Source organism: Acanthisitta chloris, unplaced genomic scaffold (assembly GCF_000695815.1).
Source record: "Acanthisitta chloris isolate BGI_N310 unplaced genomic scaffold, ASM69581v1 scaffold9212, whole genome shotgun sequence".
NCBI classification, from domain to species: domain Eukaryota; kingdom Metazoa; phylum Chordata; class Aves; order Passeriformes; family Acanthisittidae; genus Acanthisitta; species Acanthisitta chloris.
Window position 1 is genome coordinate 17,503 of NW_008662665.1, and position 20,119 is coordinate 37,621.

General features: G+C 35.7%; 1 protein-coding gene across 1 annotated transcript in view; it reads left to right on the top strand.

Annotated features, from left to right (window-relative positions):
• WDR72 (WD repeat domain 72) overlaps positions 1-20,119 on the top strand; it is a 92,810-nt gene that overhangs the window by 10,853 nt on the left and 61,838 nt on the right. The window contains exons 7-13 of the mRNA XM_009070686.1: positions 306-451; positions 809-905; positions 3,981-4,122; positions 4,407-4,652; positions 5,193-5,413; positions 6,437-6,632; positions 15,061-15,266. Of these exons, the coding sequence (XP_009068934.1) occupies positions 306-451; positions 809-905; positions 3,981-4,122; positions 4,407-4,652; positions 5,193-5,413; positions 6,437-6,632; positions 15,061-15,266 (1,254 nt within the window). The remainder of the gene's footprint in view (positions 1-305; positions 452-808; positions 906-3,980; positions 4,123-4,406; positions 4,653-5,192; positions 5,414-6,436; positions 6,633-15,060; positions 15,267-20,119) is intronic.

Consider the following 20,119-nt stretch of genomic DNA (forward strand, 5'->3'; position numbering starts at 1 on the left):
ATTAATAATGAGTGCAAGGCAAAACCTAAGTAAATCCCATCCAAAACCCCTAATCTAACATAGGCTTTAATGCTACTTGTCCTTTTTTTTTTTTCAATTGTCAATTTCTTTAACTTTGAAATGTATGATTTGAGTCTGACTTTGTAGTGGTTTGTTAGCATCAAACCAGCTTTGGATTTAAAAGAACTTATGCAAAAGAGTCAAGCTAAAGTTCTACTTTCTGACCCATTGTCCCAAACCAGCTTAAATTAAACTGAATGTGCTAATATTGTTTGTTTATATTTTATTGTTTTTTCTGATCTTAGGTCTATGATTATTGTGATTTCTCCTTGCTTTGTACTGAGTTCTGTAAAAGTGGTCAGTGCTTTGCTGGTGGAGAAGTGCTGGCAGCTTACAGACTGATCATCTGGACAGAAGATGGCCACAGTTACATCTACCAGCTGCTAAACAGGTGGGCTCAGTTGGGAAATTCACACAAAAAGTTCAGGTACAAGATGAACTTTGGGAGGGTTACTATGGAAAATCTCTGCATGTTGCAAATGATCAAAAACCAGAACAAAACCACTTTGGCACTCAAAGATTTACCCTGAGTTTGACAGCCCTCAGTCTTTGTTTGACACAGCAGGGGACAGAGGAATAAGATTAGCCATGTAGAACTTGGGCAGCTGGTGCTGTGATTTCAAAAAGTCGCTTGTAATTACTTATTTGGTAACTTTTAATTGAACTCGTGAATCTTGGACGTTACTGTTCTGCTTTATAAAAGAGATGACTTTCTAAAACTTGTATTTTTTTTATTTAAATTATGCAGTGGGCTTTCTAAAAGCATATACCCTGCTGATGGGAAGCTGCTGAAAGAAACAGTTTATCCTCATTTACTCTGCTTTACTGGTATGAAGGAAAATAAGGTAAATTCATGAAGGTTTATAGAGAGCTTTGAAAGCTCATTTATTATCTGTTTGTAATAACCTGAATGATTCCTGTAAAACTGTTGAATCTGTCTATGAAAACAATGATTAGGACTTATTCTTTCATTTTATAATTGTTACAAGCTTGAAGATGCTTATATTGTATTTTGTCTTTGATTCTGGCTATATTTAGGGTTTTTTTTCACTGGGTAAAAATGTCTTTGTCTTCAACTATAGATAGGCTAGTTGTCGAAGTGGTTGGGGTTGTTTTGCTAATTTCGGCAAAAAATAGGTTTTTAAGGCAAAGATGTGGTCTAATTTAGCTTTAGAAACTTTTGCTTTCAAATCTGTAAAAAGAAAATAGTAATTAAGGAAAAAACAAACAAACAAAAAACCCACCCCACCAACACCTCAACAAAAAACCCTCTACTGTAAACCCAAAAGAACCCCAACAAACCAACAAAAAAGCCAACTCACAAGCAAAATATAAGGAAGTTACTTATTAAGCAAGTGTTTTATTAGGAAATGTATGCAAGTTTCAGTGTAATTACATAAAGAGATTGCTTGCCATGTGTATACATCCTAAATTAGAGGCATCTGAATCTGCAGCATTTTATCCAGAATACTCTTGTCTTGAGCCTTCTGAGGCATAATCGCCTGACTCTTGTACTGTGAGCAGCCTGAGCACCCACAGTGCATAAAATTAGACACACGTGACTCTCTGCAGAACCATGGTCTCTGCTTGAAGAAGCCTTTAATATTAAGAAAAGAGGAAGCTGAAAAAGTAGGTGATCTTTCTGCTTTTGTTTGAGAATTCATGTTTAGCAGAGCATGTCACAATTTAAAAGTTACTGTGTAGACAAAGTATCTCAAATGGACTCAGCTATGTTGGGAAACATGCATCTTGACTCACTTTTTGGTACTGCTTTGTGTGAGCACAAAGAAATACATATGGAAAACCAGTTGATTTACCAAGTAGAAAATTGATTATAATTAGAGAGAATAATCAGGAAATTGGTGGGGTGGGTGAGAGGAAACTTGTGGCAGGGGTTCTTACTTTGGCAAAAAATGAACCAAAACAAATATAACAGATTATTCTGTGTAGCTTTGGTTCTGGTTTTATTGCTAAGTCTTATTGCTAATACTGTTAATGAACTTGGAATTGCTGGAAGATGTGGATTTAATTTCAGCCTGAAGTTGCATTAAATTGTTTGGTGTCTATGTGCATGAGAACTCCAGTAGGTCTTTCAACAGTTTCTGAAGATATGCAATAGAAACATATTTTTATTTGTACCTGACTAGATACACTGTTAAAAATATACCTGTGTGTGAGGTTTCTAGTGTTCTTTTTGTTGACAAATATATATCCTCAGAAAGCATTGTTGTTACATGTTCTTGCAAAGCCTGGCAGATTTAATTTCCATTTGAAGGGAAATAGCATAAGCCATTCAGCTTTTCCCCCAAATGCTCTGATCTAAAATCAGATAGGATAACTGCTGAAGGATGCCAAAAGGTCGGGAAAGGTGAGGGAAAAGAAATAGCCAAAACACATGGCTTAGCAAATAATAGGATTACAGTGGTGGTAGGAAGTTCTTACATTTCCCCCAAATGTGTGATTTTAAAAAGATAATGTCACTTGCTCTATTTTAATATTTCTGCTTTAATATTTGCATTATTACTTGCATAATTTCTTGACAGACTTGTGGGATAATAAAACTCCCTATTTGATGATCTGTTTTGATCTCCATTCTGACTGTAAACTGAAGCACATTACAGCACAATTCGTTATTGTGGAGTTTATTCCCAAACTTCAGTGTTGTAAATAAATATATCCAACATATGAGGTAGTTGTAGAGAGTGATAAGGTCTCTCCTGAGCCTTCTTTTCTCCAGACTACACATCCCTACCTCCCTCAGCTGCTCTTCATCAGTGTTGTGCTCAGACCCTTCACCAGTTTTGTTGTTCTTTGGACATGCTCCAGCAGCTCACAACTGAATGCTAGACTATTACCTAAATATGTAAAAGCATAAACCTTTCATTATTTTTAGTCATTTAAGCTATGATAACTGAAGCTTTTGTTTAGCTTCCCAGTCTCAGGCAGCTCCAGTGAGCTGATGGGTGCCCTGCTTGACTCCCTGTACACCCACTCACCTGCAATATGACCAGGTTTCCTTACTAGCTTGGCCCAAAGTTTCCCTCAGCAGAGTCTTGATTATCAAGTTCCACAAAGCAGTTTATTCACAACACAATAACATGGCAACAGCCCGAGCTGGTGCCTCTGAGGAGGGACCCTGCTCCGAGGCCCCTGGGCTTTTATGCCCTCAGTCTACCCACACAAGTCTTCCTGTTGCTCTTGAGTCTTGTGGTCCTGTCCTGTTTCTGCATCTATCTACCTCTCCTTAGAGGCACACCCATCTTTGCACACCCCTCTTCATCTCCTTTGTTATCCAAAAGGTGAGCAATTCCCAGCTTCTGCTGCATCTCAGTTCACCTGGCTGGCACCACCCATCTCCATTCCCTTTTGTCATCTCAAAGGTTGGTACTTCACAGCCTCTTGTCTCAGGCTCCCTACACAGAGCTCAATCTGCATTGCAATCTCCATCTCAATCTGCAGGAAGGAGATGTAGATTGGAAGGAGAGCCACCTGTTCCAAATGTATTTACTCCTCAACACTTTACTGAACTTGTTTTTATGCAAAGATGATCAGTGTTTCACTGCATTTTTTCAGCCTGATCTCGGTGCTTAAGCTGCCAGTTTTTTAGATGCTGGTCATACAATTGATAGATTCTCTTTATTTAGAGACAGTAAAGATGGGGGGACCTCCCATTCCACTTTTTCATTTGGGATTTAGGTTTAGCCAAGGACTCTGGCAAGTCAGAGGTGATCTCCAAGAGTCTTGCACCAGGCAGAGTAGACCTGGTCTGAGCAGGACATAGTGGCAGGTGAGGGTTCAAAACTGATTTTTTTTTTTTACAGCTTTTGATGAAAAAAAGTACTTTGGATTTGCAATTAATGATTACAATTTTTTAGCAGCTCTTTTCTATCACAAAAGTGATTTGCTGTTCTTTTTGGCAGAGTTTTCCTTTAGTCATGGGCTTCATGAATGAAAGAAAAGAGCCTTTCTATAAGGTTCTTTTTTCTGGTGAAGCTTCAGGAAGGATCACTTTGTGGCATGTTCCTGATGTCCCTGTGTCTACATCTGATGGTTCACCAAAAGGTCTGGCAATTTGCTACCATTTTTTTTCATTATGTCTTTGGGTCAGTTTTCATGAAAACTGGAATTCTTATTAAAATCTCTTCACACTAGAAAGTGATGCTCATTCATTCACTGTGTGATGATTGACTGTAGCTGGAAGGAATAGCAAGTGCTGCCTTTCCATCCCTGAGTTGCAGAAAGGATAAGTTAGGGGAAGCAATGAAAATATTTAGTTTGCTTTGTTTGAATTTTTGTTTTGTTTAGCATAAGTTAAAAATAATTCTCTCCCTTGCCCCACCCTCTAGAGATCCCAATTACAGCAATGTGGACTCTTCAGGATAATTTTGATAAACATCATTCAATGTCAGAAGGCATCATTGGTCATCTTTGTGCATCTGAAGATGGACTTGAAAGTGCAGTTGTCAGTTCCTCTGTGTACATACCTGGTCTTGATAAGCTCGTGTGTGGATGTGAAAATGGGAAAATTTTTGTAACATTAGGTTTAAAAACTGCAAGAGCAAGACTTCTAGAAAACATACCTTCACTTAAAGGTAAGTTTTAACAATTTTGTTCAGATTCATCTCAGTCAAGCGCAGAAGACTGCATATTTCTGGTATCCCCTCCAGTGATTCCTGTAAAAATTCTCTGAAAAATAGGGCTGAAGGTCAGGGATTAAATGAGGAAAATGGAAGATTATGATGCTCTTTCTTCCTCTGTAACTGATCTATCAGATCACAGTTTAGTACTACCAAGGTGCTTTCCACTGTTCTGAGTCTGGGAATGGCTGTGGGGATAGTCACCTGGAAGTGAGAGATGTGGCATGCCATGATATGGGCAGTAGTTTTCTTTGTCATTTGCTCACTAAAAGATCATTCCACTAAAGGGAATATAAAGGGTACAGCTCAGTAGATTAAACTCAGAGTGTAGACTTTTGTCCTCCCTTTTAGGAGCAGGTGCAAAATTCTTTGATCCCATGTAAAGGATTGTTGTATTTTGTCTTCTGAATATCCTGACTTTCAGCAAATATGCTGTGAAATATGAAAACTCTATTCTGAAAGAACAAAAATAACTCTTGTACCATCTTCTTTCAGAGAATCTTCCTTATAAAGTTCTGAGTGGTCACAGTAGCAGAATCACTTGTTTACTTTACCCACATGACAAATCAGTAAGGTTTGATCCAAGCTGGCTGTTATCAGGGGGCCAGGATTCTCTTGTGATCTGCTGGGATATATTTACTGGAGGCATCTTATACCAATTTAATCTGCAATCTGGTCCAGTGACAAAGCTCTTGCGATCTCCAGAAAACTACAGAGTAAGTAAAAGTGTAATAAATCATGTCTCAAAAGAAAAAGTAAATCTATATACCTGTCTCTGTCTGTGTATGTGTGTATATATATGTATGTGTGTATAAGCTTTATACATCTCTCTGATCCATTGCATGCATGGTTTTGCATTTTATGAGATTTAAAATAATTATAAGTTGTTTTCTAATTGAATTTTGAAGTTAAGCGTTCAGGTGAAGATTTACTGTATGGAATGCTCTATGTGCTTTTATGAACCTTGCATTCTCTGGGGCTGGAATTTCAACTTTTTTCTGCTTAGGAAGCCTGTGAAGACATGTTTGATATTAATGATTGACTCAGAGTTCACTTACATGGTGAAATTAAGTAGTCCAAAAGATTGTTTGTGATAACGAAATTTCTTACTGCATGTAAGATTTCTCTTAGCTCTTCTTCTGAAAACTAGATAGGATTTAATGCCTGCTTGGGTGGTGTTTCAGTCCTCTTTACAGAGCTGATTTTTTCCATAGGTGAATTCTTTTGTGTGTCACAAAAAATTACTAGCAGGGAGGGAAGGCTTTGCAGAATCAAATCCATACAGTGTAAAATGAATTTCTAACATAGCCAGTTTTTGGTTAGAAATGCAATGCCCTTGGTTTTTGTGTCATAAGACCAGACAGAATTTTATATGGCATGAATAGCTGTTTGGTTTGAGCTAGCTTTTTTACTACTTTCTATTCTAGGATTACTTCTACTGTATATTTGATTGTATAATCACTGCTTTGATTGGCTAAATATTGTGAACAAATAGTATTTAATTTTTATTTTTTTAAATATTGAAAAATTGATGAAGATTGTATGCTTTCCTGTCAGGAGATCAGTGGTACAGCTAGCCTGTTAAAAACAAATTGGAGATGTTGACTGAAATAAAACATCATTTTCTAAAATGTGTATGATCTAGGAAAGAAATCACTGGGCAACTTTACTAGGCTTGTTAAAATGATGTGGTTATGAGTGTGGTTACAAGGATGAAAGTGAAGTTTTCTGTTTTGCAGTTAAAAGACCAGAGTATAGTGTGCTGTGTGTGCAGTGATCACTCAGTAGCAATTCTACACCTTCAGAAGAGAGTATGTCTCTTACATGCCAGAAAACATCTGTTTCCTGTGAAGAAGATAAAATTTGACCCTGTTGAAAATCTACTAATTGTTGGATGTGAAGACAATTCAGTTTATGTTTGGGAAATTGAAACAGGTAATAATGCAGAGGGATATTTTGTTCACTTCGCTGAAGGTTTGTCAGTTTTTCATGAGGTGTTACACAAGTGTAATTTATAGAAGACCAAAACAGTAATACTAACACATTGAAGGTATTAGTGTGTTTAAATGTTTATATAAAGAAGCAAGAAATAAACTTTTCTTATGGTTCAAGACATGCTACTAGTAAAAGAGAATAGCTTAAGTCAGATCAGAACAATCAGAAGTTTAGATGACGTGGCAGTGAATTGAGTAGAATATTTCTGGAAACTGTAAATAAAAATGAAACTTATTCTCTTAGCTATAAAAAAGAATTAAATTTTCAGTGTGAACAGTTCCAAGTTAGAGCACAAAGTTCTGCTTTCTTCAGCAACATCATAATGTGAGAAATCTTTTTGATTTAATTGTTAATCAGTTAATAGTGGAAGATAATTTCTAAGCTCACAACTGTGTAGTCTGGAAAACTAAGGCTGAGTGTTTCAGGTTAAACTGGATTTCCAGATGATTTAAGAGTGTAATGCTGATTCACATGGGTAATAAATATAGTTATTTGAACTTTGATAGACAGAACTGTTAGAAGTTATAATGGTACATTGTAAGATACTGTTTTCAAGTGATTCAGAGCTCTGTGTCCCGAGAGGCAGAGAGTGCATCATGAGTCTAGACCCACTCAAATGCACAGCATATTTAAAGTGTATCAAAACACAATTTTACTTCTGTAGCACTGAGATCGCAATCTACTTTGCAAGTTATTACACTACACTGTCTAGACTTTTTGCTTTAGACAAAGAGTCCCTCATTTTAAAGCACAAAATACCTGTATTTAATGAAGGACTTGCCAAAATGAGTGCAGCATAATTGCAAGCCTGTTGTGTTAGTAAGCTCTTTAATAACATTAAGCTGACATAGGAAATGTCTTCTGGTATTTTTTTTCCCCAAATGTACTGAGTTGCTTCTTTAAATAAAAAGGTTTAGAATAAAATTAAACTGAACTAAGAATTACTGGCAGTTAAAAACTGTGGGTTTACACTGATGTTTTTTTTCCCCAGCTATTAAAAAATATCAAGTTCTCCTATGAAGCTTTTGTTTTTGCACTGTATTTTGAGATTTTAAAACTAATCTTTTCTCAAAAACAACAATAAAACTTTAAGAGAAGGTGTGACCTTAGGAGACAGTCCAATTGTATGTAGTGTTGTACTTTCCTATTCTTTGGTCTTTTTGTTGGTGAGTGAATATATGGTGGTTTTGCCTAGAATTTAGCTTAGTTGTGGTGCTGAGGAAAAGAATACAATGTCAAATTTTCAAAACTAATACTAGGCTCTCAGTTTGGGTACTCTAAACTTTTTATGCTGCTTTTATTTGTTGTTTTTTGGTGGGGATTTTTCCCTGCGTAACTTTCACATCTGTTTCCTGAACTTTATCTCCTTTAGTCATAAAAATGCTGCCGATTTCAAAATTAAAGAGGAAGCAAAATTGATGCCACTGCTCCTGTATATTGCATATTCAGAAAGGGTGCAGATGCTTAAAAGTGTGGCTTTTAGGTTGCTGTTTCAGTATCTTTTGTTGCTAGCAACAAGGAAGAATGAGTTCCCCAATCACGACCTCTAAATATAGCTGGAACACAAGAACAGATGCAGTTATTGCTATACAGTAACAATTAGCCAATTTGTTTTTGTTCTTCTTATGCAATTGTGACTAAAGGGTGCCATGTAGGGTGAATACCTGAGAAAGCCTAGTAGATATACTGTACTTGCTTTAATGTTGAATTACATCTGTATTGCAGGAGAACACAAGAGGTCATGGCGTTGATCCTTGAAATTGGCCTGACCTAGATCAAGAGCTATGTAGATACTTCAGTGCCACTCAGGCAGACAAAGCATTGTTCAGATGTATAAGAAAGATGTGTACACCATCACAGGCAAACCTCTGCAGGAACACAGCAGCTTTTTATTATGATTTTCATCTGTTGGCCAAACAGGCAACCACACATAGTACCACTTGCCTTATACCTGTGAGCATGTTCCCTGACTCAGTTAAATGGGATAAAATCTAAGTAGTAGCCTTGTGGCTGGATTCCATTATGGGAGGAGACACTAAGTTTTTGGCGTTACTATAGTCAAAAAGTGTTTTTATTTCTCCTGACTGTGCAGTTAGGTTCATGACTGAGGCTTTACCTCTTTAACTGAAAGTCAGTGGAGGACCTGATTTTTGTGTCAGACTGTATATCACTGTTTAGGATTAAAAAACCCAACCTGAACAGTGTTCCTGTACTAAAGTTAATGGACGTCTGGGAAAACAGCCAGTCTGTTTATAATTTCAGGCTGTGGATTAAGGAATTTCTATGAATATTTCAGTATTTACACTGTTGTAGAGTCAGCAATAATTCTGTTGAATCTGACGGGTGGCTTTAGAAAAGTTTAGAGGCCTAGTACCAGTTTAACTCCAAAACTCTCCCTTCACCAGGTAATTAAGAGGATGACCTCTTAAGCAGATGGAAGACTTCATTATGCAGAACAGTTCATTGTCCAGTTTCCATTGACAGAGACTGACAAACTTTTTCAAAAAGCATTCTGAGGACTTAAAAATATTTTTAGCTTAGCAGCCTCTCATAGTAAGATTTTTGTAGTTTGTGAGTTTGGAGAAAGTGTCTCACAGATGAAAATCTAAGCCAGTACTACTTCATGTACAACTTGTTATATCCTCTTTCATGAGATTGCCAACATTACATGGTCAGTGAAAAGTTGTCTGAGTACAATGGGCTGCATGTGTTGCAAATAAATAGGTGTTTGAGCATAGTTTATGCTGAAATGTTAAATACCAGGAGTGTAGTCGACTTCAAGTGGAATTTAAGTCTATATTTTCCACACTGACTACAAGAGGAGTCTAAAAAAGAGGGGTGAAAGGGGAAAGCTAGGATAATTGCCTGCTGCTGTTACAGGTCTAGAATAAAATAAATTAAATCCCATCCTTTTTATTCCTTTACTTTATAGAACGAAGTAAAATTATTCTATTCTAAGTTTAAATGTTATTGCACCTGCATGTGGGTAGTGATCTAGAAAACAATACAGAAGCCATGAACTAATGTCTGTGTAGTTTAATGTATTTTGCCTAAATTTTAATATATGGGTACGGCAACTTTCCATTATGGCGGAATATCTTTCCATGACAATGAATATTGATCAGTTCATACATTTGGAATATTAATATAGCATGTGTACAGGATATGTTCCAAACTTGTGTGCTAGAAGACAAATATGAAAATCAATAACAAATTTTATTCTAATTAAAGTGCAGAATATTTCTTCCAATAGCCAGCACTTGAAATCCACTCCAATAAGGAAATTAGCTGTTATCTGTATTGCTTTTACATTTTCCTGGCCAGTTGGTATCTTTGCTTTTTTAGAAAGGTAAATATCAGTACGATAAGATGTAGTAATAAGAGGATCAATAGATTTTCCTTGCTGTATACAGCATATGGCAACATGTCTACCAAGCCACACTTATATCTGATGTGTATTGAGAGTGAGGAAAGAATGAGGAGATTTTAAATAGCAATCTCCCTTGCTCAGAGGTAGCAATCTTCATTTATCAGAGCTATTTAGCTTTTCAATTAGCACTAGTTTAATATGAATTTATTCCTGGAAGTTCATAAACCTTGCAGAATGAACCATCTACTCATTTCCTGCTATTTTCTTTTGCCTTGCAAGTCTTGTTCTATTTTTTTACAACGTGCTTAGTTTGAGTTTAAAGATAAAATAACATCACTTAATAAGGCTTTTGTCCTATTACCATAATATGCATTTATCCTTACATTGGCTGCATTGTATTTGTCATATTCACCCAGGGAATGCAATTTTTGACAATTTTTTTTATAATTGGTGCCAACAATAATACGTCTTCTAAACCTCTGGTAAGCTGCAAGTATCACATGAGGTGCAGAATCTTGGAGGGGTTGTTTTGGTTTGTTTGTGTGGATGCTTTTTTCTGAGTTAGACCTTCGTTTAGTAAGTCTGAAAACTTTTCTCATTTCATAAATTAATTAGTGATTAAACTGTTTAGAAAGCTAAGGCTTAGATTTCACCAGGTGGCTGTGAGGAAGTAGGTTGTATAGTTTTAATGGAACTTTACTCTATTGAAGTAAATTTGGTCACTGTGTTACTGGGATTTATGCCTAGCTAATTGTAGAAGCAACAAAAATTACACTCCTGTGACCTTTTTGTCCTTGCAAAATCTAGTGATTTACAGTCTCTTTTGGTATCTTTTTCATTTTCCCTATCTTTTCATAATTTTCTTTTTCTCTTCAGGTCATCGGTCAGAGTTAGATCTGAGTGGTTAAGTGTGGCCTAACTGATAAATAAATTATTTTTTTATTATTTTTTTTGCTTGGTTTTGGGTTTTTTTTTGCTTTAATTTGTCAGCCTTAAGTAAAGCTTAACTAATGTTTTGCCACTCTTTTTATTGCATCATATATTTTATATGTGTAAGCCTCAGGTCAGTCTGTAGCTTGTACTTGAATATTTCATAGCTCTCTAAATTTGAGTCATCGTTCAGTAAATACTTATTGATGTAGAATAATAAAAGGTAGTGGAGCTTGGAAAAGTCTCTCAGGGTGGAAAAAAAAAAAAAGCAATGTCATCTTTTGCCCAGGACTAAAAGCAAAGGATGCTCTGTTAGACAGACAAGAGTCAGGTATCTTCATATTCATATGTACACATATACATATAAATTCCATATCTGCTTCACCTAGTATAACTAAGGCACATAAATGTACATGTGTGAATGTCTGTTTAAAAGGATGTGCTCCATCCTGTTGATAGTTGATCTTCATTCTTAGTTGATTATTAATAATGAATTGAGATTTTGTAAAAAATTTTTAAAGTGGAAATTAAAACTCATTGCTACAGTCAGTGCAGTCAGAATTCATACCAGGGAGGGTTTCAGTCCAGACACCTAAGAGACAGATTGTCATTCTCATTCCTTGTTTTAGATTGTAATAAAAGAATAGACAGAAACTGTTCACATATATTCCAAGTTCAGAGCTGGCAGCTTCTTCTGTTTAGCCCAGTTTAGCACATTTCCTGTGTCTTAACAATTCCTGTTAGAAGATTATTGTCCTTTGCTGTTTAGAGTGGTTTAGTTGGAGTCAGGGAGAGAACAGGGGTCCTTTATTTCAGGCTGTTGGGCCTGCATCAGAAATCTTGAGATAAGGGCTGGCTGCATTTGGGAATTGCTCTTTTATCTACATATGTAGATATACATTATGTATTATATTTCAGTTTTGTTCTTTGTGTTGTTCTTCATTGCTTTCTTCAGCTGAAGGACATTCTGACAGTAGTTTGCTAATGCTGTTCTGAAAGTCTGTGTTCTGAAGAGTGTCAATAACACAAAATTGAACTTGACAGAAATCTTTCAAATACAAAAATCAGTAAGGAGGATTTGCTAAGGCACTCTATATGCTCCTGTACAGAGTGCTGTAGTCACAGGGCATCTCCATCATTAATCTATTTCTATATATAAAATAAACTTTTAAATATTATTAGATTTTAACACACTGGGTTTTGTGTTCTGTCTCACTTCTGTTTGCTAGATGGCATTTACTTTTGTCTTGATATTGGTCAGAATATATATTCTTAGTTAATGCAATGTTTGTTCCATCTGTTCTGGACCATTTCATGTTAGAGTGGTAGCACTAGCAATTAGGTGAATTTTTTTTCAAGCAAAGTGCTTGGCCACTGTTTTGGAGGAAGATCTTAACAGAAAATAAAACAACTGTTACAGCTGATACTTGTTCTGAAAGATGAGTTTTCTATTTTGGCTACTAGTAAAGAAAAAATATGTTCTTGACCACGTGTTTTTTTTTTAAGTAAAATAAATTCTGAAATAATTTCTCATTCACAGATCACTGTTATGCTGTAAGATTCAGCTGAGTTACTAGGTCACAGCAGCACTGTAATATTGAGGATTTTCAATACTTTAGATGTGACAGCATACAGAAAGCACTGGAGCCTGATGATATGACAGGTCACGTGATGTCAGTGAATACCTCGTCTTGAGGCAGGATAATATGCATGACCTCCCCAGTAAAAATGCATCATTCAGTAAGAGCAGAAGTCAGAGAACTGTGTGGACAGCCCTAACACCAAGAGACACAATTTGTAGTACTTGGTCCAGAGGAAGAATAAGATGTTGTAGCAGTCTCTAGCCAGTCACATCTTGTGGTCCAAAGCTGCCCAGGAGAGTGAAATACTCCACTCTTGTCTGTTCCTGAGACTTGGTTGCCATGGTCACAGCTTTAGAGAGATAAAGACTTTCTTTTCCTGTATTTTGTATGTATAGTAGAGGGTCATAGCAGTGGTGTTGCTGCTTTGTAGACACCCTTGTCTTTTCCTGTTCATCTATTGTTATCCTCTCCAATTGAAATATTCTGGGCTCATTTATGTTTAAAATACTTCAGGTTTGAGAGTTGTCTTTATTTCTGGTTTGTTTGGTTTTTTTGTTACTGTACCCTAATGTACAGGCTGTGTCTCTTCTTACTCTTCTTTTTTATTTTCCTTTACTATCAAAGGCAATGTATTCCTACCTAATAACTTTCTGAATAATAACCACCCTGTCTCGGTATTCTTTTGACTGTTTGCATTGGCCACAAAGTCTTTGTCATATACACTGGTTTCTAAATCCTTTTATTCCCCCTCCCCCCTTTTGTTTCTCTGAAAGATGTTTTCAGCAATCACAGAACACAGATCTCTTCCTTTATTTTGTCTCTGCCACCAACTTGCTCTGTGAAAGAGTATTTTGGGCTCTTCATAAGTGCAACAAAAATGCTTTGCAACTCTCTCAGGATCACCCACCTACCCCCTTCATCACACTCATTTTCCTGTGCACTTTGTGCCCTTTTATTTCAGGGCCAGCTGTACACAAATCTGTACATACAGATGCACACACACAGAGATCATAATTAGGTACTACAGGCAAGCAAGTATGTTTTTTAGGGAAGTTGGAAGCTTTGTAGCCAGTATAGTTTTTTTCAAGTATTTGTAGACAGTCCAACAATGAAGACCTTTGGGCAACTTACTTTCCTTCCAGGAAATACCCAGTTCTGTAATGATCGCTGACACTGACTGCAAACTCTGGGAAGGGACTAAGAAAATAGCATATTAAAAACAACTGGGGGATGATCCTTATTTTTTTGCAGTACACTATTCCAGTAATCTGTGGTATTCAACTGATTTTGGTGGGGGACAAAGAATCAGTTCTTACGTCTGCTCAGAATTCAAAGACTCTGACATATGAGTAACAGAGGTGATACCATAGTGAAGAGAAATGGATGAGTTTCAGAGAAATAATTTCAGATAAAGAGATTTTATACACACATATACACACAAACACTTATGAGATCCCTCAATCCCAGTCCAATATTTTTAGCAGGTGTTACTGATAGAACTTCAGTGTTACACATTTTTTCTTGTTGCAGTGAGAGGGAAAATTCATGTTGTATTACTTGAGGCTAGAAAGAATTCAAACTTAAGGGAAAAAACATTTCACGTTATAGCTGATATTTAATACTTGAAAAATCCTTCAGATGTATTTTATCCCTGATATTTATAGGAAACATGCTATTTCAGCAATTTCTTTTAATTCCTATAGGAAATGTGGAGCATATAATAGTAGCTTATTTCAAATACATTTAAGCTCTGTTTAGATATCTTTAATGTTAGCTGTAAGTTAAGTACTATTGTTAAAATTATTACTAAATAAATTTTTTGACTAAAATAATATAACTGGGTACAACAGAGGAATTGGATTCCCGAGAGTGAAACAAGTGATGAAATTGTCTCTGAAACATTATATTCATGTCCCTGGTGACTAAGCTACATATATATTCAGGTGTTTATAAACCACCTTTACCTCTGACAATTTTTAGGAATGACATGAAAAAACTTGAACTTTCTCTTGCTATTTATAATCTAGAACACTAGAGGACAGCACTAAAATATTACATAAATGTGTTGTTGTTTACACTGTTAATGATGTAGGTGCTCTGGGAGGGCTTTGAGATGAAAACAAATGACTGTTTTGAACTGTGTTAGAGCCTGAGATATTCCTGTGAATATCCTTTGCTCCTTTCAAAGCATCTTGCTTCACACATTGTACAAAATGTCTCAAGCTGCTTGTGGTCTCAAACAGTTATTTGCTGAAGTGATTTATTTAGAAATTAAGCTTTTCTTTTTTTTAATAGCAGTGCTGTAGAATAGCCCCATGTGTAAAATTGCCTTTTTAAGCTCCAAAAAATGAGGAATTTGTTGCCTCATCTGTAAATGTTTCATGATTTATTTGCTCACATGAAGTGTACTATGTTAATACTTGCACAGAAATATGAAGTAGTGTACTTCCTTGAAAAAGTTGCAGCTTCTGTTGTGTTTCTCTAGGCACACTGGAACGACATGAAACAGGCGAAACAGCAAGAGCAATTCTTAGTGCCATTGAAGATTCAGAATATTTAGTGGCAGATGCTCAGCTTCCTGTATCTGAGGAGCCAAAAAGAAACAAGAATTCTGGATACAAGCACTCTAGCTTGTATAAACATGGTGTGGGCCCTTACACTCCTACTCATACAGAAAAATCTTCAGATAAGGTAAGAATGAAGCCTAGAGCATTTCTCAAAAACAATGAGTTGTGATAAAATTCTTTACCCTTTCACTGCTGTGTATAAGTGGCATGGTGGCTTGGTTTTAAGTTTATAAAGGCTTATTCTGACTTACTCAGTTTTTATGCCTTCAAGCCCATTTCATAAACAGGAAATGGGGGAGTGCCTTGTGCAAATTCACCAATAGATCATCTCTAAAGGATTTTCTCAGAGACTTATTACCTGTATTTAGATCCTATTTCCTGATGGCTCTAGCTTATGACTGCACCTGTTAGTAGTACCCTCAGAACAATTGCACCCACCAGTTCAAATGTGTATGTCTTGAGAATAAGCACATTATGATACAATATTACTGGCCTTTCCATTATTGCTTTTCTATGGGACCACAGATTCCTGTTGTCACTCGATAGTAGTTTTTATTGGGGTGTGTTTTTTGTGAACATTATCACAGAATTGACTGCAAGTGCCTTATGTTTATACTAGTGGGATTAAATCTGGCACCTTATTGGTTAAAAAGAGGATGGCGGTGTTCCTTGTGAGATCCTGGGCTGCTGTTCTCAGGAGAGATGTGGCCAGGCACTGTACTTAGCTTTATCTAAAACCATTTTTTTTAAAAAAAGCCATTACACCAAATAATTGTGACTGATGGAAAAAGATGTGCTTTCTCTTTTTGTTTTGAAAACATAATAGAAGGAAATACCATACTGAAACTAGTGTTAATGTGCTGTTAAAGCTGAGAAAATGAGTACAGTGGCACCATATGAGGAGAAGTAAGGCTGAAAATGCAATAGTCTGTTTTCTTGTGGCCTAGATGTATCTATATTTTGATCAGTTATTTGTAGGTATTTTTAAAGCCTGTATTTGCTAGTTGTCTCAAATTTAATAGAAGCTTGAATTCAATGAGTTCAGTATTGCCTCTTCCAGGATGGAAAATAATGGTGCAAACTGTTTTAGAAACCTTATTTATGTATCAGTATTTAATATAGTCACTGAGCTCATGATAGGAGTGTATCATAAAAATAGTGCCTTCATGTTGTTCTTGCTTACCACTTTTTAATTAATTAATGGATTTTGGAATGAATACCATGAAGAGAGGGAAGTAGTGTCAGCTATTCCTCATCCCTCAATATAGATATAAACTATCTTCCCACAAGTATTGAAGATGAAAAATGCTTTCCCTCAACTCACATGTGGAAACAGCCTTCTGAGTTGTCTCTGGCCTTTTTCTGTCTTTGTTAATTATAGTAACTGAAATACTGGATAACTCAAAATTATCTGATAAGGTACAGCTTAATCCACATCCTCATTCTTGCATTTTATTTTCTGGTCTTTTCTTCATTGTATCTACAAATTTACATATAACTTTGAGTTTATAATAATTGCAGTTTAACTCTTAATATTTTTCTTTGACCTTTTACTAACCTTGGTCTGATTTCTAAAGTTCTTTTTGATCCCATTTTCTGAAAAGTCTTATTAGAGCGTAATCCTGCTGAGCATGTTGTGGGGCAGATGGTGCACTAGTTGGCCATTGACACAGAACCTGATCTCCCTGTTAGTTTATTAAAAGGAATAGTTTCTTCTTGGTTTTCTAAATAGGAACAAAAGAAAAAGTTTTGGTAGTGTTTGGAGTGTCATTTTAGGCATGTCTATGAAACTGAAAATTGCATGGATTTAACAAAGTGGCTGGGAAGAGAACATAGTGCTTATGGAATGTGGGGAAAATAGTGTTCCATAAATTATCAAGTGTGGAGTTTAACATGCTTTGGGAATTGTCATGATCTTAAATTGGAAGTAACATCAGAATAGGCAACAGTGGAATTGTAATGATAATTTATAGTGTTTGTTTGGCGTTTTTTAATCAGATTTACATCTTGGCTGCTTTGCTGTCTCAATACAATATTCCATTTTCTTGCTTAAACATTGTTCATTGTCCCAATGAAAACTTTTTATTGAGACTATTACTGATGTCTCTTTGACTGTCTCTCAGAGTATTTTTTCTTAATTTCACATTCTATTTTTGCCCTTATAGACCCGTTATTTTAGTCTAATTTCCTAATAAATGTAGTTCTATACTTGGGAAACCACTTTTCATTCATCAAAAATGTGTCATCCATTACATCCAGAGCTTCTTCCCACTTCCATCTGCATTAGAGAAGGTTCTGTAGATTGGTGTGGGAGATGCTGGAGGCTAAATGTATATAGCATTGATGAACCTAGGAAAAATATAACAATGGAGGTCCCCTTAATGCTATTCCAGAAGCCCAATGCAGGCTACACAAAAGGAGTGTGGATCTCTACAGTTTTTTAGCACTGTTTTGTTATTGCTGAAATGAAGGCTTGTTACGAAGTCTGCTGGTTTTTTTTTGGTTTTAGTGCACGAAACTTGTTTCATTTTTTTCAAAAAGTGTTGTATTGATGTCTGTGTCCTTGTAATTTAGCATATTGAAACATACTCTGGAAATTTAGAACCCCTCAAATTGCTGAAAGGACTGCAGGTATCAGACTTCAACATTCCATACCATACTATTAAGCATAAAGTGGCTACACAGATGAAACTATCACAAAACTTTCAGATTATCAAAAGGTTTTAATATAGAATGACTTTTTCATTATCAATTTCCTTCCTTGGCAAATTGTGTAGTAGAAATTTAACAACATACTAAATTATTAATAACATTTCTATCAAAAAATGCAAGGTCATCAATTTTAGCATATTTTTAAGAATTTAATTTCAGAAGATTTATGTAACAAAAAAATGAGGGGGTCGCTAGTCTATCCTTTTGCTGTTGCACTTGAGTGATCCTTATTTTGTACAATGAGATGATCCACATGAAGAGGGCGAGTAAGATTCAGCATTTCATCTTACTATTTATTATGGCATTGGTTTGCATTCATATTATATATTAGACAAAAGAATATTTGCCAAGTAATGGTCTCTTTACTCCATGCTTCGAAGAAAGAAGATAAATATCCTCACATAGCAGTCCAGCTTCAAAGGCTTTCTTTCAAAACGTTTGTCATCATGTAAATCACAGATACAAAAGTAGAATGTTTTGATTTCATGGTGTTTTGACCATTTTAATTCTTTTATTGTGCTGCACGTGCCAGTGGGAGTACCAATAACAGATGACTGTGACAAATGCAGTTAACACAAGATCCATATTAATGTTGTCAAATCCCCTTGATATATTTAAACAGATTTTAATTATTTTGAATGTCAAAAGACCCAAAATATATAGCTTAATAGTTCTTCAAGAAAGCTTTACTTAATATGTGAATGTAAAATCTCTCATAAAAATGAAACTTTTATATTGGCCTTAGTCATTGACATAGGGTATTCATCAAGTCAGCAATTTGTGTGGCAAAGTGCCATTTGAATAGTGTATTGTTAGAATACTTATGGTCCACTTGACAAGGGCTCTTGCTGTAAATAGTGCAATTTGACTCCAGCTGTTAAAGAGTGGCTTTGACAGCAGCCAAATAGAATGGAGATGCTTTACTGCACCGCAGAAAAATCAATACTGGGTTCTTGTTCATAGTAACCTGTTTTTTCTTTACTTTTTTTTTTTTTTGCAGATTTATACAAGACTATCTAGAGTTCATTTGTGAAAGTTTAAATATTGTATTGAAAGTGAGGCTGTTTTATTTTTCGTTTAATGTTGGTGATGAATGATGCTTGTGTTTGGTTAAAAAGAAGACAGTACTTTGTGGATGTACATAAACAATGTGATAATGCAGCATTATTTCAACTCTCAGTTTATAAGGATGGATATTAGGATGTAGGTGCATAAGTTATGTAACTAATGACAAAAAAAATGGTCTTTCCTTCCTCTTTGTGTTTGGTTGGGTTTGTTTCCCTTTTTGTAGTGCCACTGTAGTATCCCTGTCAATTTTCTAAGCATAAGGGGTTTTTAAAAGCAGATTTCTTTGTTGTTTGCCCTGTAACAACCCCCACAGATGTTGACAATCTGTAGTGCCATTGTAGATTTTCCTGAAGCATAGTCTTGCTAGTGCTGAACAGTTTTCCAGCAGTATTCAGTGACACAAGGTTGCTATGATACCTGGCCAGTAGCAATAGGTATTGAATCACTGCTCTTAATTACGATAGGCTCCACGCTAGACTGTGCTCATGGTGTTTATATGGAACTAGTTCTCATTATACCTTTAAGTCATAGCTATGTTTGAAAATTGGAGCTGTGTGAAAAACTGATTTTAAAAAAATTGAAATGCTTCAATGCACCATACGAAGATTTCATTGATGCACATAAAATGCTGGATATGTCTGGGAATTGTTTTTCTGATGTTCTAGAAATCTTTCATGTTTGAAAGTTTCCTAGCTTTTCAGCTTCACTAATTTGGATATATTTATGTGTTTAACATGCATTAATATTTCTAGTGATTTCAATAGTGTAATTAGAATCATCTGGGCAAAAATGGTGGAGGAAGAGCAGCTTCTCAAATTGGTGCAATAGTTGCTAAACCTTGACCTCTTGACTTATGCTATTGAAGATCTAGGCCAGAAAAGGCAAATTTGTACTGTGTATGTAAGAAAAATAAGGCAAGGATAGGTGTGAGTAATGTATTTATTTACATGTGAACTTTTGCAGCAATGTTAGGTATATGTATTGCTTGAAAAATTAACTCGGCAATTTGTTAAAATACCCAGTATTAATAGTCCTAAAGGACTTACAATTCATACATATTCTCCTGTAAACAAAAATATGTAAAGGCAAGAATGTCCAGGAACTAGAAATAATAAAAGAAATATCTACATTGTTGCTGCCCGGAATAAGTAAAAGACTAATGAAGACTGCAGGACAATAGCAGTTATTTGTTTTAGT